Here is a 21,993-nt window from a genome sequence, read left to right as displayed (position 1 = left end):
CAGCTCGATTAACTTTCCTGGACAAGTTCTGATTTTAATTAATCCTTCCTGAATGCGTGTGAGCAGTGTGTACAATATTGAAATATTGTACACACTGCTCACACACATACAATATTGAAATATTGTACACACTGCTCACATGCATTCATGATGATGTAGGTGCTTTTAATGCCTCCAATATTGGCAAAGATACTTTTGTATTTACGCTAGAAACACCTTAAGTCTAAGAAACATCTCTGTCCTGTTGAGGTTACTCTGACCTGCAGGTTCAGTTCATAATTTTTTATACACTTTAGCCAGTAACTAAATAAGCACAGGTGACCTTCACTGACTCCAGCTTTCACTTCATTTCCTTTCTATCCTATCCTTTTGCTTGCCATGTGTTTGTATAGCAAAGCAGATTGAGAAACTCATTCAACTTTTCTTTCGGCTGTTTTTCCCATCTTACAACGCCCACTCTAATCCCCATTTTCTCATCCTAACCAACCATTTTTTCACTTGGCACCACATAAACACTCCACTCAAGTCCTGACAGAACAACTTTTTCGCATTTTGTTTACACAATCTGCAAACACTGTGACTATCTGATACATCAGCAAGAAATATTCAATACATACGGCCAAACTGGATTGGAATGGCAGACTATGTATGTTTTAGGTGGCTCTTCCTCATTCAGGGTGAGATGGAACAAGGCCCAGCGAAGAGCTCAGCTCACTGGAGGTCACATGCTTGTGAGCACAACTGTTAAATGGGAGGAATGTGGTTAGCACAAAAGAAAAATAAAAGGACCGTGATGTGAACCCTGCATGAAATGAATAGGATGTCTCAAGGAAAAGGAAGGGGAAGTGGAGTTAAGGTGGAATTAAAGAGAATGAGAGGAAGACAGAGAAAAAAAAAAACAATGGAGGAATGGAGCAGTAGCAGAAGGAAGGGGAAGAAAAGATAAAGACTAACATTCAGCCAACTTTATTTTCTTCACAGTCCCAAAGCAGTACACAAAAGTGTTGCTTCAGCCCCCCCATCCCCTCGAACTCAGAAATGCAAAGGTCAAAGTGTTGTCCTACATCTGGATCTGTTCTTTTAGCAGGTGTCGTGCTTGAAAGCGCAGATCCAATAAAATCTAGCACAGTGCTAGCTGTAAATACGCTCTCATTCCCAGCATTAACAAAATCTGTGGATGGTATTTATTTTTAAAACATGCCTATAACATATAGTATGATTTTAACAGCACCCTATGCAGCACATAATGGGACACTGCAAATTGGTTATATAATAAGTAAGTAGAAGAAAGAACAATATAAACAGTGGTTTGCAGCCTTGACCCTATGGTGTTTCCTGCCACAATGAAAGTAAAAACACATGTTCTCTGACAACCATCAAACACTTTGTCACTGCTGTTGGACATTTTGCTGCCTTAGGGCTTGTCTACATGCAAAGCTACATTGGTTTAGCTGGGTTTAATTTACTGCAAAGGGCTGTGTGAATTCTTATTTTGACTTAAATCAGACTTTTTCAGTTTAGTTGAACAAATTAAAGGTCAGATAAAGCCTCAGTAACTGTTGATTAGGACAATCATGGTTCTAATCAATTGCTTACAATTATAGTTGCTGCCTGTGCTGGCAAAAGCTTGCTTTCTCGTAGCTTATCATGATGTAGTTTTGCCTGATTCCCCAGACTGTCTTAATTGATTTCAATTGCACCTGAATGGTCCTTAGGAACTGGTGTCACGTGAGTTAATGTAAATGAATCTTTCCTTCTGCTGCAGGCAGAAAGCATATGTGTACATATGTAGTACATATATAAAACAAACAGCACAGATATGAACTGGGAAAATGCTGGTTATTTGAAAAATTAACCAAACTTTTTCATTACAGGTTGACCAGATTGGTGGTGGATGCCTCATGCCCAGGGACACTCTAGGTCAGGCCAGAGGGACACTGAGCAACCTGATCTAGCTGTAGGTGTCCTTGATGACAGCATCACAGAATGTCAAGGATTGGAAGGGACCTCAACAAATGGAGTCTCATCCCTCTGTCAGAGCAGAAACAGACAGACTGGGTCACACAGGATCGTGTCCAGGTAAGTTAAGAATGTCTCCAGAGAAGGAGATCCCATAATCTCTCTGGGCAGCCTGTGCCAGTGTTTTGTTACCCTCATTGTGAAGAATTTTTTTCTCACATTTATGCAGAACTTCCTATGTTCCAGCTTGCACGCATTGCCGCTTGTCCTATCACTGGATGACACTGAGAAGAGCCTGGCCCCATCCTCCTGACACTCACCCTTTACATATTTATAAACATTAATGAGGTCACCTCTCAGTTTCCTCAAAGTTAAAGAGACCCAGCTCCCTCAGCCTTTCCTCATAAGGGAGATGCTCCACTCCCTTAACCACCTTTGTGGCTCTGTGCTGGACTCTCTCAAGCAGTTTCCTGCCTTTGCTGAACTAAGGGGGCTGAGAACTAGACACAGTATTACAGATGTAGTCTCACCAGGGCAGAGTAGAGGGGAAGGCGAACCTCTCTCAACCTACTAACCACACCCCTTCTAATACACCCCAAGATGCCACTGGCCTTCTTGGCCACAAGGGCACAGTGGTGGCTCATAATCATTTCAGGAGAGTTGGACCAGATAACATTTAAGGGTCCCTTCCGACTGAGATGACTCCATGAATACTGCACCCAACCAACATAGACATTTCTCAGCATACAGATGAAGGCAGAAGTGGCTGTCTCAGCTCTGTATGGGATCAGAGCACTCTGAACTAAGGAACTGCCTCATACGCATGCTGAGTGGCTTACAAGTTCCTCAATTTAAAGTCAGTAAGAACAACTTGGCTTCAGCCTTGCTTGGTGAAGCACTCAGTAAGTATACTTGAAATGGCTGCATGAATACAGGGAAACTTATCTGCTTAGGGAAATGCAATGGAAATTACAAATTAAATGAATGGAAAAACAGCCATCATTATTCCTAAGAAGAGCATCCACAGAAGGAGTTATACCAGTAGAGTAATGGTAGGACAATTATAACACTAACAATATCAGTATGCTTCCTCAGCCTTGCTCTGTTTCAGGAAGGCTCGTCAGCATTCTCCTTCCTAAGGAAATATTCTGAGTATTTCTGTACAGAGGAAAAGTTAACAGCAGAGGAATCATTCTATATTCTGTAACTAGTTTTAGGCCAAGGTAACTCAGGTAAACCTAAGGAGAATTCCTCCTAATTTTCCCATCATCATCATGAGCCACCTGTCACAGAGAACACGTTACTATTAATTTCTATTTCTGTTGGGCAGAAGGGCTCTGCCAGGTCAACCCACCCACTAAAACCAGTTACACTAAGCTGTGCAGCCACGCTGCCAGGAGATCGCTGTTTAGCCTGTGGGGTGCTGTCAGGCTCCACGATATATGTACTGCAAAGGGAACACGCAAAGCAAAAATAGCACTTGAAAGCAAGTTTTTAGTTTTGAAATGCTGATATTCATTAAAATTAAAAATTAAATAAAAAAAAGCATTAGGGTTCTCCTCATTTAAGCTGCTAAGGTCACCATTTTGGAGTTTATACTTCAATTAAAGGCACATAAAAGCTGAGGTTACACGCGTTTTTAGGCCTAGCACCTCCTGTTCACATTCCCACTGCGCTAAACTGTGACACAGTTTACTTCAATCAGGAACAGGAAGGAGCTCAGCTCTAGCCACATAAGGCTGGAGCGGCGAGCCGTCCCTCCCTAAGGGAGCCCGAAGTTCAGCACGGCCGCCCCTAAGGGAACCCCCAACCGTTGCTCTCCCCTCACACGAGGGCGGCAGAACGCGCCGTGCCCTTACTTGAGGCACAGACACGCGCCCTGCGGCCACATCAGCCCCGCAGCTGGCTCCCGGCGTGCCCCTAGAGCCTTAGCAACGACTCTCACTCCAGCCCCGGGGGTCCCGAAGCACACCGCCGCCCACAGCCGTCCTCCAACACGCCCCGCCGCGGCCGAGAGGGCATTTAAATCAGAACCCGAAAGCCGTGCCGGACGGCGCGGGGCACGCCTGGATTTGTAGTCCCGCCGCCTGACGCGGGCAGCCCGCTGCCCAGCAGCGGTTGAGGGGGCGGGGAAACAACAATTCCCACGAGCCTCCGCGGCCGCCACCGCCTCAGTTGCGCAGGCGCAGTGCTGGGGGCTGGTTTTTGAATCCGCGGCGTTGTTATTGACGCCATATTGCTGGTGCGGGACTCAACGGAAGGGAGCGCCACTGCTGCCGGCGCTTGGGCCCCGTCGCCATCGCTCGTCATCGGCGGCCGCGGGCCGGGTAACCGGGTCCGACTCCGCACCCCTCGGCCCAGCGCCCGCCCCGCGACCCTCCGCGGGCGGAATTGGCCCCGCCGGAGCGCAGGGGGCAGCGGGACGGGCGGCGAGAGGAGATCCGGCCGGCAGAGCCGCCGGGGCCGCTCCCCTGAGAGAGGCCCATAAGGAGGCGACGGGGGCCCGGGCGCGGCGGTCCTCTCCTTCCCCTGCCTCTCTCCCGCCCCGGACAGCGAGGAAGCCGCCTACGGGCAGGGCCACTCGCCGTCTGCCTGTCCCCTGTGTCGGAGCCGCGCTCCCCGGCCCGGCGCCATGGCGTGCGGCGCCACTTTGAAAAGGACTCTGGATTTCGACCCGCTGCTCAGCCCGGCGTCCCCGAAGCGGAGGCGATGCGCGCCATTGTCAGCCCCGGCCTCGGCCGCCGCCTCCTCCTCTTCCTCGTTCGCCTCCCCGCAGAAATACCTGCGCATGGAGCCCTCGCCCTTCGGAGAAGTGTCCTCCCGGCTCACCACAGGTGAGGGGGGGCTGCGGGCGGCGCGTTGGGGGGGATGGGGTCCCGCCGCCCCCCTCTCTCCCCCCTCTTTGCCCGGCCTTATTGCGGCGGAGGGGGCCGGGGCCGGCCCCGCTCGGCTTGGCAACGTCGCGGCGGAGACACAATGGAAATGGCCGTTTGCAGTAGGAGAGGGGGAGGAGGGACGGGGAGGAAGGGGGGGCGGGTAACGCCGCTGCGGGCGGCCGGCCCTGGGGGAGAGGGGTCGGGGCGGGGGGGCTGCGGCTCTCCGAGCGAGGGGGGGGGAGCGCGGTGCGGTGAGGTCGGGCGGCGGGCACGGGGCTTTGGGATGTTTTTTTTTTCTCGTTTTTCGTTTTATTTATTTTTTTTCCTCCCCCCCTCCCCCTCCTCCTTCGGGTGCTGAGAGCCGTAAGGCCGAGCCCGGTTGCGGAAATGCCCGGCGGGGCGGGGACCCGCTCGGAGCCCCTCTGCCTTCGGGGTGGGAGCGTCGGTCCCAGGGGACCGCCGCCCCTTGCCCAGACGGTTTTTGAGGGGGAGAAGGGGGGAGGGGGGCGGAGAGCTCGGCCCGTCATCAATCACCCGCAAAACGCCGCCGGGAGAGGCCCGAGCAGATAAAACAAAGGGGCGATCCCGTGTGCGGGCCTTTAATGCGCGTCGCCGCCCCGAATGTGACCCATTCTGCGGCATCCTTCAAGTTTCGGGCGGAAAGCGAGCGATGAGAGCGCTCGTGTGCCAGGGCGAGCTGCCTCTAGGGCAGATGAAACGAGAGCGAGCCGTCTCGCCTCGGAGACGTTGGGCGAGAAGGGAGCCCCGCGTCCTTCACGTGCCAGGAGAGGTGGTTCAGTCGTTGGCTCTGGGTGCCGCGGGTCTGCCTGTGTCAGCGGTGCCAATGAGAAGTCAGCTGAGCTCCTGCTGCCCATGAGCACGGAGAGAAGAAAGGAACAAATGTTAGCTGGGCATGCGGGGTTGATTGCAGGGGAGTTGGACTTGGTAGCCCTTGGAGGTTCCTTCCAACTCTAAGGATTCTGTGATTTAATGTCTGATTGTCCTTTCTTATGGTCTCTCCAGCGGGCAGCTTCCAGTAATGTGATCACTTTGTGCTTGCAGCCAGCAGTGGTGGTAGCGATGAGGTATTAGATCTGTGTCCTTTGTGTGCAGAAAGGAGCCCTCTGTAATTGTCACAGCTCAGCTGCTTGCACTGCTGCCTTCCGTGCAGAATTTTGCCCCAGAAAACAGCGGGCGTTGACCAAGCAGATGGCAACCAGGTTGCCATCCACGTAGGGGGAATTCCTTGTTTCGATGTTCCTACTTCAGGAAACTGTACAGTATACAGTAGAATGCTCTTATTTTGTACAGATTTTATTCAGATATAAAAAAAAAAACCCACAAAAGGAAAAGCTGTGAGGGAAGGAATGGTATGGAGGGCATACAAAGTACTCGCACTTGGCATCGGTGCCTTGCTATTTTTTTGAACCTCTAGGAAAAGATCTCGAATGAGTCAGCGGTCTGCAATGAGACTGAGGGAGTGCACTCCCCAGTACAGTGAGGCTTTATGTGTGCTCTGAGATAGGTCTTCAGAACTGGAATTCATTTGATGCTTTCTAGAAGATGTGTGGCTTCGTGGTGATGATTTATTTTGGTTTGTTTCTCTGGGATTTGGAGAGCTGAGATAATGAATATTTAATAGAAATATCATCTGGCCAGTGCATGTGTATTGCTGGAAGGAGATGAATCGATAAAATGCTCTGCAGAGATGGTGCCTGTGTGAATATTTGAGGTTGTACCTAAATTCCTGTCGTACTGTTAGTGACTGTGGCCCTTGAGAACAGAGATGTCACAGAAGTTGAGGGGACCCAGTCCTCATCTCTTAATAATGCAGAGGCACGGGCTGTAATCCTTGTGGGAAGGTGGTTCTGTACCGATGAGGACGTTTTGTGTGAGACACAGTACAATAAAAGAAAAAGTGATTCAAAAGGTCTGTGAGTGCACTGAGTGCTCCCGAGTGAGTGTGTCTGCAAGTTGTGCACGTTTACATGGCCGTTGTGTAAAAGCTTCCTCTGTTTTCTGTTCCAAGCAAAAGAAATTGCACAGCAAGGGTGCACGTGTCTGCGTGAAGAAGCTTGCTTACTTTTTCCTTTCAGTTGAATTTAGGGGTATCACGGTATGCTGAAATGAAATACACCCAGTGGACAAAATAAAGCTTTAAAAGGGCCCATTTGAAACATTCTGTGGGATTTGCCCCATCTAATTTTGTAAATGCACATCTGACCTAATCGTTTGTGGTATTCTCGAAAGTCACATGGAAGAGATGGATGGTTTATTCTACAGCTCTGACTGGGGAAGAGGCAAAGGGTACTTGAAAAGTGCTCACTGCTTTCCATTGACCGTAAAATTAATTGAGGTGACCGTTTCTGATGGTGACGTGTACGTTTGGGTCAGACAAATGTTGCTCTCTCTCTGAGGAGAATTCCAGTCGGATTTTACAAGTGTTCCCAGCTGAGTCACTGTTTGGTTCTTTTTTTCTTTTCTTTTGGATTGAGAAATTCATAACAATGGGCAGAGTTAGGATTTTCTCAGGGTGTTCCTGTTGTGCTCAGATTTCCATCACTTAAGAAGTTTCTGTCTGAATTTGATTTAATGAAATCACTTTGATATGAAACCTAATGCTGATACTTTTAAGTTAATGGAAAAGGTTTTTTTTCTGCTCGATGCTGTTTAACTTCACCCGGTGGAGAGAGTATATCAGCAGCAGAACTTAGCACTTGGTTAATCATTTCAAAGGCAGATTATCTGGAGGCGGAATCTGAACTGCTGGAGGGAGGTGCAGAGAGCGAAGAACAGTGTGGCAGTCAGATGAGAAAACAGCTGTCTCTACAGAGTGGTCATAGACAAATAAACGACGCGTCTGTTTGAGAGGCAAGGCTTATTCAAGATGAAACTTATATCTCACCAGAGTGCTTTAATATTCTGTGGTTATTTGAACAGCTGTTAGGTCACTTCCAGTTTCTCAATGAATTTGGCAGCCAAACTGTAATTGTGGCTTCACCTTCTATATTTTCAGTGGAATCGACCTTACAATTACTTGAGCATACTCTGTGAGTGTGTTTGCATCTAGAATTACCTGCTTAGGTACAAGCACGCTTGCGTAGCACCCAGCTGCCTGACGTGAGGTGGCTCTGCCTCTGAGAAGTTTCTTACTGCAAGGACAGTAAGAGTGCTACTTGGATGTCAGTTCTAGCTCACTCTAACACTAGTGTGTTCTGAGTAGGCGGAGATGGGAAGGTGGTCAGAAACATATGCAAGTCACCGAGCTTGCACTGTCCTGTGGCGCAGGTAAGGCCCTGCGGGTGGGCTGTGTAAGGAGGAGCTGGAGAGCTGCACGGTTGGGTCGTGCATGGTGTGTGTTCCCTTTCTGCAGAGGTCCTCAGGGCGCTGTCGTGTCTTTGAGCCATCACATACATTTCTGAGCCTGGAAGGAGGAAGTGACAGTGCTTTTTGTGTTCTCTGCTGGGTGAGTTTTACATTTTCTGCCAGAGTGCAGTTACTTGTGGTTTTACCTTGATGAAAGGTCACTTTTGGGGCAAGAATGTGTTGTGCTCGAGTTGTTTGTTGAATTCAAGGGCAGCTCAGTGTCTGAGTGCTTGAGATCCCAGCAGGAGGCCCAGTCAAAAAAAAAAACCGGCGAGGGGGGATGGTGCTGGCGGGGCCCCTGACTGAGACATGGTAACTGGGAAAACAAACCCCGATGAGGGTAGCTTTCTTCCACACTGCTATTTCAAAACCGGAGGGTAAGTTAGTTGCAGCTAGAACTTTGCAGAATCCAGAAGAATGTTGTCTTAGTTTGTGAAATCTCTTAAAAATCCACGAGCAAACTCTGTGCAGTTCTTCTCTCCATCAGAAGCATCCGTGTACTGAAACATTTCCCCAGTAACACAGCGGTGTTGCAAACCAGGAGTTGAAGTGGGTGGGGTTATGGAGAGCAGCTTCACCTCGGTCACTGGTTGAGATCCAAGCAGGGGTAAAGTCAGAAATCGGGCAGCGTATGAAACTGTCGGATTGATGTGCTCTTTAGTAATAGGTCTGCACAGCTGGTGTTTGCTGCTCCAGCGGCAGTCTGATGGCAGATGTCTGTAGTCAAAGATGGCAGGGTTGGTTGTGAGGTCTTCTGAGATACAAACAAATGGAAAATGGTTAAATTTCTTTAATGTGTGCCCTTTTCTTTCACAGAGCAGTCTGAAAAATTGGGTCTAATTACCAAAAACGTTGAAAAATTATGCAAGAAAATGACTTCGACCTTTCTGAGTAGGAGGAGCTGCAAGCCTTCCCATAGGCTGTCCTCCTGTGACCTTTCAGTTGTCCTCTTGAGCAAACGGAGAGCCGCTTCTCTCCGGAGCTCTGCTCAGGCTGTGGCCAAGGCCAGCTCTGCCTTCCCAGTGAACAAATGTGGTGGGATTGGAATGTGTCGGTACCGCCTCATCCCTTTCTGCATAATTTCTGTTGTGTTAACTTTTATTGGCATGTGTATTTATTGCTAAATGACCTTGGCGAGGTGCCAGGTTTCTCATTGTGCTCCGGTATTGCAGAAGTCATTAGGATTTTAAAAACAAAACATTCCCAACTCCTTAAAAAAATAGGGAAAAAAAAATAGAAAAAGCTCATAATGATGGCATCTGGATACAATCATTTAACCTATGTGAGAAATTTCTGCTTAGATTCCTGTGGCGACTATAAACGTTAAATGCCTTTGGTCTTAGATGTCATAAAATGTCGAAGTGAGTTTTTTGTTTCAGTAGTGAGTCTGAGAGATGCACTGTGACATTTTTTTGTGTGTGAAGAGGAAGATCTAATTGCTGTATCTAATACATTTTGCATTGCTTGATTTATTTTTCATTACTCAACCCCTTGATCGGGAGCGCTGGGATTTCCTGAAATAACACATTTGCAGAATGAGCTAATGCATGTGTGAGCATTGGGCACGTCGCAGGAGAAGCAGAACCTTCATCAGGCTGAAGTGTCAAGTAATTGGATCTCCTGAGGTAGCCAGTTCTGGGCTGCAGGATCCGTGACGAGCTGCAGACGCTGCTGCCAAGTGTCAGCACGGTACCCTTCGTGCTTTCTGTCTTAGAGCCCGATCCTCTGAGATGAACGTGGCTTCCAAAAGTATACATTCTGTTACTGGAGTCTAACGCAGCGTGCCTAATTAAGAAACTTAACTGGAGTGATCGATGTCTGAAAGCAAGAAGAGGAATGTCTGGACAGTTTTAATTTCTGTCTTGTGTCTGCGAAGTCCCTGTTTGTGTAGATTAAAAAAAAAAAGCAGGGAGTGTTGTTCATCCATCGCTCTGCTGCAGTGCTCCTGTCCAGAGGAGACACTAGCTTCCTAACATTGATTTTATGTGTCTGTAATTTGCTGGAGAGATCGAAATTTGGACTGTGGTAACATCAGCTGAACATTGAGTAAGGGTGAAAAACCTGAACTAGGACAGTGGAACCATTTGGCCTCAGAAGGAGCTGCAGGCTGCTCAGCTGTGTGCTGCTGGCATCAGGAGAGCACTCAATTGATTCACTGAGAAGAAATCTCAGGCGTGGCCAAGGTTTGAATGCATATGTTGAATGGTGACATTGCAAACTGAAACCTGAGCTTTAGCTTCCATTTCAGGCCAGGAAAAGTGCTACTCTGATTTCAGCCTATTGAGTCACCTTCCTGCTTGTTTTGGCAAAATTTCCTTCAGCTAAATGGGAGAAGTCGGGAACTGAGATGTGAAATTGCTGGTTTGAAAATCAAGCCAAAAAGAAAAATCCTCCAGGGGAAACAGTTGGTATCTTCATGGTTGATAAGAGGGTATTAAAATGGAGAAAATAATGGCTTGCCTTGTTACCTTTTCAGATGGAATGACTCTTGCCCTTGTATGTAATCTCCGAGCAATTACAGGTCAGGATGAAGCAATTAGATGACAGAACATTGAAAAAGAATAATTTCTTGTCTTATATCGTGAGTTAAAGGAAGTAGGCATCACTCCCTGGAAGTAAATACTTGGCTTTGTAATGCATTAGCATGACGTATCATATTTCAGATGCCAAGCCTGAATTCTGGTTTGCCCCTTCAGTTTTCACTCTCTTTGTTTAGCATGAAAGCAACACAAGCATGACATCTGAGAAGTACTAACGCACTGCGGCGTGGTGGCAGTGTGGGTTTTTTCTTGCTCCTGCCCGAGATGGAGCAGGCCCAATTCTCAAGTTCAGCCCCTCTGCCTGGTGCTTGCTGCTGGCCAGCTGTGTGCCTCCAGAGGTACCTACAGCCAACGGGCAGGTGGTAGTAGGTAAAATGCAGCAGAGGGTAAGCAGAAGAGGTGTTTGACTGCGGAACACACACCTCTTACCATCATACATCAAATCATTGCCTGAACTACAGTGTCTGGCTTGAACTTTGGCACCAGTGAAGATGGCAGCAGGCCCTGTTTAAAATAGCTAATGAATTCTGATTCGGGTTCTCACTTCAGCTTTATGGTCTTATAGAGGCTTACTTGATTTGGATTTTCTTCAGTGGGTACACCTCCACATTCTAGATTTTAATGTATAAAATAATTCATTAAATGAAGTAACTGTCATTATTGAAAAAGACAGTTTGGGCCTCCATATTTGAGGAACACAGAAGAAACATGTCCTGTGTTTGACATCCGATAAATGTCCATTTTAATTCAGTCCGACGACTGCAGAGAGAATGGCTGGAGCTAGTTGGAAGTGAAGGAAATCAGGAAACAAGTTGAAAGGCAAGAAAGCTGTCTGGAAGCAAAAGGATTAGTAAAAATAAGGAACGTGCTAAGTGTGCGTTGCCTGTGTTACTTCAGTGAATTTGGATGCACTCCAGCCGTTCTGTGCTTTCCTGAAAACAGTGTGGTAAATGCATCCCTTAATGGTTAAGTGAAGTGTTTTTACAAAGAGGTGTAGTTCGGATCAGATCCAGGTCAGTGTTCATCCAGTGTTGGGGCAGTGACATCAAATTATCATTCAGACTTGCATTTAAAATCAATTCTAAAGGGATTTTTGCTTGAAGTGGTAGATTTTATGTCGCTGGATATCAACTAAAATAGACCTACTCAGTCTTGGGTGCTGCCTGCTTAATTTCAAGTATTCCTAATCTAGTTATTCATGTGCAAAGTCATTGAACTGTGTTAAACGAGTGGGTTTTGCTTATTAATCTCCATTTTACAAATGGAGGGCACTAGGGAGCTAGTCACTGTCACAGTCAGCTTGCGTGGTGCTGGGCACCCATGTGTGGGCCAGTTCTGTGCACTCACCAATGCTGCTTTGAATCTCCTGAGTTAGTCTGAATGTAGGAACTGTATTAGGCAGCACAGGCTAGCTGCATGCATGCCCAAGTCTTCCAGCAGGACTTCAGATTCCAGGCTTTTTTCTTTGTTGGGTTTTTTTCTTACCTGGTGGCTGCTTGTGATGTAGACAGCATACTTCTGTTGTTTCTCAATAGTTCCCTGCTGTATTTGTTTAGCTGCAACTTTCCCTGAAGGTAGAGTTGCTGTGCAGGCTGTCAGAGGAGCTTTTAGTGGGGAGCTGATGTTGCAGTAGATCTGCCCGTAGCATTTTTTGGTGACCGTCAGGACAATACTAGAAGATACCAAATTACAGCAACTTCATCTATCTACTTCTAATATTGAGATTTTATGTCCACAGCTCATGTAATTTTGGATAGATTTTTGTACTCCTCAGTGCACTGGACTTTCTGTTCCAGTTGTACTGTTTGTTCCCAGAGTCAGTACGTGTTTCTTTTTTCCTCTCTTGTCTTGCTTGTGCTCCTTCTGTTCTGGTTGATATTTATACATTTTCTTTATATATTTTCTGTGTAATGTGCTGAGGTTGTTAAGGCTGGAAGAAACCTAGCTGATGGCTCTTGGTTTTACCCATTGATAAGAGTCTTTAGATTTTTTCTTCACATTTTTGGAGGTTGATCTGATTTGAAAATGTTTCTGCATATAGGTTATATCAAAGAGAGCTGTGGAGAGGACTTACCAAAGTTATTATACCCCAAATTTGGCTGATGGTTTTTCAGTTCATGCAGAATATGTAGAGCAAAAGGTGCCCAAGACCATGTAGTCCTAGCAAAGGGTGTTCACCAGTTAAAGTGAATACAGTGTATATCCTCACAGTCAGGGTTCTTGGAGCATAGATGTGCTTTAGAATAAAGGTGATTTTGCAGCTCACTCCATTCCGGCTCAGAGGTGAGTAGTGTCCCTCAAGCTAAAGCAGCTCTTCATCCTAAGGAAGGGGGTTGTTTTGCCACGTAAAGCTGTTGAAGTTATAATGTTGCAACACCAGCTCCCAGTGTGCTGCATGTCTGTGGCAGGTTCCACCTGCGATTCTACTTAATTTTAGAATTTTGTTTAACTTCATTTATGTATTTCTGTAACTTAGTGGAACATAGTTCGTAGTTTGTTGTACAATAGCAGTGCTGTAGCCATCTTTGAATACAGCTCTCCTGCCTTCCTCAGTTGCCTTCATTTCCCCATTGTGCTTATTCTGCAGTTGCTGCCTCTTTTGAACCAAGTTACTGTAAGAGAGCTGTACAAGTGCTGCGGCTGCAGGATCAAAGTGGTATAAGTTGCAGAGTGCTCTTCATCCAGGAGCAACTTCCAGACGTGCTCCTTGGAGAAGATGCTGATACTTCTGTTGGCTGGAAGTTATTTCCTTGCGGGTGAATGGGAAGCCCCTCGATTGATTGTGCAATTCAAGAGCAGCCACCGCCGCTGAACCTCTGAACTGGAAATTGACAAATGTTTACTTCTGCTTGTTCTGGCACAGGCTCCAGCCACTTACTGAGTAAGCTTTTTGCTGAAGTTAACTTGCTTCACACAGATGCTTACTAGGAAATGCTCAGATACGGTACATCAAGAACATTTGGTTCACAAACACTGAGAATTGGTAGAGAAGATTTCACGGTGTTGCATTGAGCAGAAACAGGAACTGAATTGGAGCCCTCTGCAGCCCTGACATGGTCACTGAGATGTGTGTGTGTGTGTGAGCTTTGAAAGGCCACCTCTGCCCTTAGTCTAGAAGCTGAGTCTTAGGGAAGCAGACTGCTGAGGGAAATGCAGTTTTGTTTGTTTTATAAATAGGTTTGAGCACTTAAAAGTAAGAATTGTTGTAGAAGGGGAACCTTTTGGAGTTCTCTTTGTTTGAAGGTCTCCTGGAAGAGTGGGGGAGGGAAGGAAGGCATTTCTTTAATATTAAATGTAGCCAAGGGATGTCCGTTCTGGGGCTCTGATGTTCCTGAGAGCTTTTGGTCACGTGGAATTTCAGAGAGGAAGCACACAGGGTTGATAGGTCCTTTTCAACCCAGGCCATTCGATGATGACGATGATAATTTTGTTGCAGGGCTGGCTTTTTTCCTTGGAATTTCTCATCTCAACAGAGATGAGATTATTAGAAGTGCCTGCTGCATCACCCTACTGTATTACTACTGTAATGCAGGTCAAATGTTGACCTGCCATACTCTTCTAAAAGCAGCTATCGATCCTCCACAGGTTTTATTTGGATAGATCTGAAGCTGTGAAGTGTTGTGGAAGGTGTTTGTTTTTGTTGTCAGTTTCCAGTTCTTGGAGGGTTTAAGCAGTGGTTGCTTTATGAATATTTGGTCTGATTTGTTTCCTTCTCTACGTTGCTGCCTCTGTGTGAGTAACTGTATAGAGGGGAACGTCTTGGTAGAAGTTGGATTTTGGAGTTTTCTGTATGAGTGATGAACTTCTTGGTGTGTGGAGGAGAACAGTGATTGCAAATGTAACATGTGAAAGGAAGATGGTAAATACCAGTGCAAGTTCTATAGCTTGATTTTTATCCATGTATTATCATCCAGTTGTTGGTTCCTACATTTCAAAATTCGTCTGTTTATTTTTGCTAGCAGTACGCTGGCACTGGTACTTGACCTTAACAAATAATGTATTTTACTCGTGTTTTTTCTTGTGCAAATGCTCTGGACTGACTTTTGTTTTTTCCAATTGGTTTCATTATTTGCTTTGTGTCCCATGTGAAATGTCACTGTTTTTGAAGTCTAGTTCTTAGCATCTCTCAGTCATCTACATTTGGTGTTAGAGTGGGAATAAAATGAAATGCTGAAATGAATTATTTTAGGTTTAATTCTTCTACTGTTTTTCTTCTAGAACAAATTCTGTACAACATAAAACAGGAGTACAAACGCATGCAGAAGAGGAGACACTTAGAAAATAGCTTCCAGCAGACAGATCCTTGTTGTTCTACTGATGCACAGCCACATGCATTTCTTCTTACTGGACCAGCTTTGCCAGGTAGCCAGAACATTCTGTGTCATTTTGATATGTGCTCTTGGATGGTGAGGAAATAGTTTGCCCTTGTTGCCTCCTGTATTATTGCACTTTCTCGTCAGTTTCTGACTGTTTCTTTTTCTTTTCTTTTTTTTTGGGGAGGTGGGGGGGGGAGTGGGGGCAGTGATAACATTGATCTGGAAGCTCACCAGGTTTTCTTCTTTCCCTGCTGCTGTTCCTGCAAATAGGCTGTTGCAAAGCAGCTGTCTTCGCAAAAATACACTGTAGTTTTAACATAAAATAGAAGCTTGGGTTTGTAAATGGCATCTGCCATTTGTGCAGCTTTGTGCAGTGCTCTTGGTGCTTTGTCATAGATGTCCTCCTTTTGCAGTTAAGATTTACTTCAACTGGAAGTGTTCAAGAGGCACAGAAGCTCTTCCCCTAATAATTAGCAAAATTCCTTGAATGTAAAAGGTGTGAGGAGAGTTGATTGTAATACTGGTTCTGAACTCCGTGCAAGCAGGACATGGGTTATGCCCCATTTTTTTTGTCCTAGGTACTTCATCTGCAGCATCATCACCATTGAAAAAAGAACAGCCTCTGTTTACTCTCAGACAAGTTGGAATGATCTGTGAACGTTTGCTGAAAGAACGTGAAGAGAAAATCCGTGAAGAGTATGAAGAAATTTTGACCACAAAACTTGCAGGTATACTAATAGTTCAAAATAACGTGCTAGCATGAATTCAGACATTCTTTTTCTTTGCATTTTTCTATTATGCTGGGGTTTTTTTTTGTTTGTTTTTTCTAAGCTACTCTGACTTAGGAATGAGGTTGCATACAAGACAGATAAAACTGTGTAGACTCTTTGATAGAATTTTCTGTGCTGTCTTGGATAGAAACTGTGACTCCTGGGTATTACTAATCAATGGAAACAGAGGTTTTATTTCAGATAGAACTTTCTCTTGCTGTCATGTTGGAATTGATCATTTCCTCTTCATTTTTTTTGCCAGAAAGACTTTCTATTTTACTTCTTCAAGAGCTCTTTGTGAAGGATTTTTTTTTTCCTGCTTGGAAACTGACTTCCTTTTTCTGGAATTTGGCAAGGAGACGCAGTACCTAAGACTTCCCTTTCTCTTCCCAGTACTTAAATGCCACTGGCAGCAGTGTAATTGGTAGCTGCTTCAGTGTCAGTAGTTTAGCTGCATTTCTGCTCCTCTGTGTTGAGTTTTTGCATTTCCTACCAACCAGCTGGTATTTTTGGCACCTTGTGTCAGCTTACCGATTGGTAAAGATCACGTTAATGCCAGCATTGTAAAAAGGACTTTCCTTCAGTTGTCAGTGTCCTCTGCTTCTAAGCATTTTGCTAACATATGAGGACTTAAATCTTGCTTCAGAGGTAGGTGCCTTCACACTATGATTTGGTGTCTCATGCTTAGTAGGATCGTAACGAGCATCTGAGGGCACTCTTTGGCCTCGAGCTTGCTTTTGAGTACCTGCTGCCATTCTGTGTCCCACATGAAAACGCATCAGATTCAGGTTTGCAAATCTGTAGATTCAGGAGCAAACCCTTCTGTGGGCACTGCCCACGTGGAAGCTCCCCAGGCTTGTGTCAGACTGCTGGGTTGCACATGACAGTATCATGTCTGCACCCGATCTGTGTTCCCATTCTGAGTTTGCTGACCTTCCACCCTTAAATTGGAGTTTATTTAATGTATGACTGCTAGTCATATGACTGCTGCGTACTTAGTTTTCTTTGGACTTAATGTTTCATTTCTAGATTTTTCTTTCTTAACCTGATTCAAACTGATTAACTAGAACTACAGTATTTTTTTCCTTCTAATTTATGTATGTTAGGAGCAGAGTCCCTTCTTAGATTCTCTTAGCAGTTAGCAGTGGTGATAATAACCAACTGAAAACCATTTATGTTCATTGATTTGTCTCAGATTTGTCTCTGAGTCCAGCTTGCAGTTCTTTACAGCAGGAACCTGTGGCACTGTGTGCTCTAGAGTCATTCTGAAAGGGATCCTCTGGGAACAGGAACAGTGCTTTCTGTTGGGTCCTGAGGGCAGCATACAGTGAGACGAGGTTAAGTTTACTTCCTCATAGGGTGATCTCCAGAAGAACTTGTTATTGCTTCCCATATATTGTACCAACAGTGAATTCTCATTATTACATAGGAATTTATAAATAAACTGCTAGAAGAATTGAGCATAATCCCTTTTGCAGAACACCAATTGCATCTTTCTGCCGGAAGAGTGATTACATCCTTTCCTTAACTTTGTACGGTGAGGTGATAACTCATTCTTACCGACTAATGAAATGGATGGAAATGTAACAGGAAATTCTTAACCAATACTGACTAGCTTCTTTCAAGCGACTGAACGGAATCTTTGGATCTTGGATATTTGCTTCATTCTTTTCCCAGATCATGCTTTTCTTGGAGGTAGTTAGCCAGATACTGCCTTTCTTTCCTCTGTCCCATTCTCTGTGAGCGGAGCTGCCTTTCGTGTAGAGTGAGTGATGGAATGATGAATGGAAAACTGAGGTCGCTGTAATGCCCTGATTTCTGCTCCTGTCTCTGTTATTTGAAACCTCTGTGTTAGCATAAACTTGGGTTTGCAGAATCCTTTGCAGATTTGAAAACCAGAGGGAGAACTGCGAGGGTCTGAGTGAAACTGCAGCTTGAAAGTGGTCCTAGAACCAGCTTGTGAGAAATAGCTCTATTACTGCAGTTCAAGTTATATATTTCTAGTAACAGTGCTTGCATTTGTGGCATTTAGCCATCTTTTGACTAGACATAGCTGAAACCTGTTGTAGAGGATTCCAAGGTGTTCATTTCAGTTTTCATTGGTTCACTATAAACCACTCTTACCTTTGGATTCCTTAACTTTCCAAAGCTGAATGCCGCAGGAAAGGGTTTCTTTTAGTAACAGTGGATTCTTAGAATTGCCAAAGCCATATTTTTGACAGAGAAGGTGCTACGAAGTGACTGTGTACGTTGACCTAAGCCTTTAGAGAAGAAAGCCTGCAGATTTGTTTCTCGCCTTTAATATGTACTTTCAGGAAAAGTTCTAGTTGCTGTTGTTTTTGGAAATGGTTTCTGGGCAACAAATCTTTCAGTGTGCTCTCTGTGTTATTTTATTGTTTGGTTAAGATCCTCACGTGGCTGCTGAAAAGCCATCCATCAGAACTGCAGTGAAACAGAGGTTCTGCTTGTGGGCAGAGGGGAACGGGCAGCTGCAGCACTGGGTCCTCTCGCTCAGGGATGAATGTCCTTAGATGGCTGGGCCAGCTCCGTGCTATGGGCTGCTGCTGCACTGCTTGCTGATCACTGATACGCTGTTTACTTCGAAGGTGAAGCTCCTCCCTGCAAGAGGACGGGGACTTTAATGGGGCAAACCTGTGGGACTAGGAACTACTACAAATCTAACTGCATTTTTGGTTGAAGATTGCCTTCTTTGACCTTGCCCTTTTCTCAGAACACCCCACATTGCTGCACATGTATTTTTCCACAAGGGAGGAAGGGGAATGGAGAGGAGCGGCATCTGGTAGATATTACTCTCCTTGTTCAATTTCCTAGTTCTGAAAGGTGATATCCTGCTGATGAGTGCACTATTAATACTGAACAAAATATTGCGAATGTATGGATGTGTGCATAGAAACGATAGTATTTCTGGGAAATAATGCTTAGTTAAAAGCCAAATAAATACGCTTGATATCTAAATTCCATTTCAGATCACTTAGTGGCTCTTTTCATGAAGTTCACAGTCTGCTGCATCTCCCCTGTCGTGGCTGCTTTTGGCTGGGTTTAGTCAAGTGTTAGCCACTTCACATCTCATGCTAGTTTCTCTTGGCTTTTGATTTCCTGGCAGTCACCAAAAAGTATTTCTAACTCTGTAGCGAATCCTTTTCCCGTACTTCTTTGTTTCCATTTCATTAAATTAGTTTTCCTACATCTGGTAGTGATAGGAGCAGAGAGAAGTGACTCTCGCAGCGCTAGCGCTGACCATAACGCTATGTTTGCTTAACTGCTCTGCCCCTGATAGGCATCTGTGAAATGGGCACGCTCAGGTACCTCAAAGCATTCAGACACTTAGCATGTATTAGGTGTGTTGAGATCTTTGTGTATATGCAATGCAATGATCTGGGAGCGTGTTACTGCTTTTCTATGGGAAATCCCTTTATTTAAGGGGACGTGCTGCAGTGTTGTTCTTTTGGAATGGAAAAGAGTGGCAGCCGTGAGCTGCGTGAAGGCACTCAAAACTGCTCTTAGTGAATGTGTGTTTAATGGCTATGATCTGTATGGTATGAAAAGTAGTCTTAAATAGTAGTCTTCTTCAGCCTGAGTTAAGCTTAACACTCACACTTGTAATGCTTCATGCTTGCAGAACAATACGACGCGTTTGTGAAGTTCACGCATGATCAAATCATGCGACGATATGGAGAACAGCCTGCCAGTTGTGAGTATCTATTCCTCCTGGTTCCTGCAGCAGCACTGGGTTACTGACCTTGCAGCAGTTTAAATGGCCATTGTTTGATGCTGGGCTTCAGCTCGGCCCCCAGGTAAAAATACTTGTTGGCAGTATGGACAACCAAGGTTGAAAGGAGATGTGTGATAAAGCACAGGCCTCACTTAAAGCACAGCGCTGTGTCCCGTGACGTGCTGCTTTTTGAAACAAGTTTGGGTACTGCCATAGCAGACTTGTGATAGAGCTGGCTTTTGTTGACTTCACTATTAATTCCTGTTTGTTCTTCTCGTTGCAGACGTTTCATGAATCACATTTTCTGCATACGTGGGCTGCCCTATACACCCCGTTTTATTGTTGCAAGCTGTCCTAGTAATGACTTGCAGCAATGCCATATTTTTTCCCCCTGTGAACACAGGTTATTTCAAGCTTTTGTCAGTGGCAACCACTCTTATGCAGCAACTGGTTTTGGAGTGCTCCCTGATGTCAGTACCACCTGGATGTGGACCTTTGCTACCTGTAATAATACCAGTGGCCTCATTCGCTGTATCATTACAATTTGGCTTCTTATGTTAATAAGTTTGAAAAAGTAAAGGATTAAAGCTGATGTTCTACAAGTTGCCCTTCACTGGTTGTGTAAATAAAAATGTAGAATGACACTTCTGACTGAAGTTAGTGTGGTTTTCATGACTGCACTACAGCGAAGCTGTAATCACAGTTAAATTAGAATGTAATCCCAGGACAATTTTAAGCAAATAGCCCACAGTACTGCCTGTGAAATAGTGAAGGAGGGCATTTCTGTATTCCATGACTTTTTTGGGGGTTAAGAATGGGTTTATATGATTTCTCATTTTTGTAGTTTTTATTTATTCTCTCAGTCTTTAACAAATGTTTATTGCTGCAATTTTTCAGTGTATCATTGTTTTACTGCCCTTGTAGTACTGGAATTTAGTTGGAAGAATAAAACATTTACTTCTAATCTGTTCGTTTTTAATGTGCAGGTGGAACTTTTGCCGTGTACGAATAAACTTAAATGTGAGTGTTTAAATGAAAACTTGATTTACTAGCAGCAGTGGGTGGGTCGGAACTTTAGGCAAGGAGGTGGACAGAAACGTTTCGTAATTCTTCGGAGGCTACAAAATGTGTTAGTACAAAATGTGTTAGGTTGGCTGCGGTCTCTAGTTATGGAAGCATGTTTGTTATACAACTGACTGCAGCTGACTCAACAGCTGTGCCCCATCTTCCTTCAGTTTTGAATGACACATCAAAGGAGATGTGCTCACGAGATAGAGCGGCTGCTTGCACCACAGGCTGCACCTACCCAGGTGCTGGAAGAGCTGGAGGTGTGCAGTCTGCGTGTGCTGGTCCAAGAGTTTGTTCTTAGATGCTCTCAGTTGTTTCCAAACTGCTGTATCAGGGGCGGCTGCTGTTGCCTGTGCAATTCTGAGTCACAGTCTGTATGACTGAAATGTTGTTGCTGCACGGTGATCCAGATCTCTGCTGTGCTTACAAGTGTTGCTCATCACATTACTCGGATTATCTGTTTCTGGGATTTAGAAGCTTTCTCAAAGCAGTCCCTTGGTTAAACTGCTCTCTACGTGGACTCGCTGTCAGCCTGTGCTTAAGTGGAAGTTTGTATGAACTCTGTTAGTTTTGGGTCTTCCATTTGGGTATTTCCATGAGAAGACTATCAGGGGCTGTCAATTCTGTTGTCTGCCTTGGGCTTCTCAGCCCTTTCCTTATAGATCCTTCTCGAGCCTCCTTGTGTTCACCTTGTCCAGGTGAGGAAAACCCTGGCTCGCAGATGGACTGCTGCCCAATTCCAACATCCTGATACAGCTCCTATATCGCTGTTCTGACTTGGTAGAATGGAGTACATGCCTGAGAATTGGTGGTGGAATTAAAAGCAGCCGTTGCAATTGCATCTCAGCTTATCTTCACCTTCAGGATATTAAGAGCTATTAGAAACAAGAAGTGATGTCACACTAGCACCCAGTTATTCCTGTGCTGCTCCACAGTTGTGCATAGTAAACAGCCTGCTGGCAGGTGAATGCCACTGTGGCTGCCTGAGCACCACAGCTGTGGTACACTTTGTCTGTGCCTGTTTGGGAAATAAGGTTGCATTCTTGGAAGTCTTTTTTTCACCTGCTGTTTGGATGGGCTCCTTTCTGTAAGCTCAGTGATTGATATGTGAGGTGATGACTGTCACATGAAAGGCTTGCAACATGCAGCACAGCAGAGGGAAAACAGTTGGCTGCTTTGTTACTGCTGGAAACAAAACATGAAATCTGCGGTTCTGTGACCGTCAGGTGGTGTTTAAAGTTGAACACATCTCCTTTGGAGGCTTTGCAGAGGTGTTCTGGAGGGCTAGGTTAGAAATGAGTACATTTATTCTTACTTTCCTACTTACGTGTCCAAAAGCAAAGCAGATAGGTGGTGGTCCATTGC

At 45.3% G+C, this 21,993-nt stretch overlaps 1 protein-coding gene across 1 annotated transcript; it reads left to right on the top strand.

Annotated features, from left to right (window-relative positions):
• Positions 1-4,208: 4,208 nt before the first annotated feature.
• Positions 4,209-20,524, top strand: AKIRIN2 (akirin 2). Its single transcript, XM_065731026.1, has 5 exons — positions 4,209-4,793; positions 14,960-15,103; positions 15,636-15,785; positions 19,468-19,539; positions 19,844-20,524. Exons 1-5 carry the CDS (start codon positions 4,592-4,594, stop codon positions 19,852-19,854), a joined length of 579 nt encoding a protein of 192 aa, XP_065587098.1. The 5' UTR covers positions 4,209-4,591; the 3' UTR covers positions 19,855-20,524.
• Positions 20,525-21,993: the final 1,469 nt, after the last annotated feature.

This window comes from Cyrtonyx montezumae, unplaced genomic scaffold (assembly GCF_038088225.1).
Source record: "Cyrtonyx montezumae isolate F1298 unplaced genomic scaffold, pur_monq_1.0 scaffold_13, whole genome shotgun sequence".
Lineage (NCBI taxonomy): Eukaryota > Metazoa > Chordata > Aves > Galliformes > Odontophoridae > Cyrtonyx > Cyrtonyx montezumae.
Note: the sequence above shows the minus strand (reverse complement) of the source record. Positions and strands in the feature narration are given on the sequence as shown.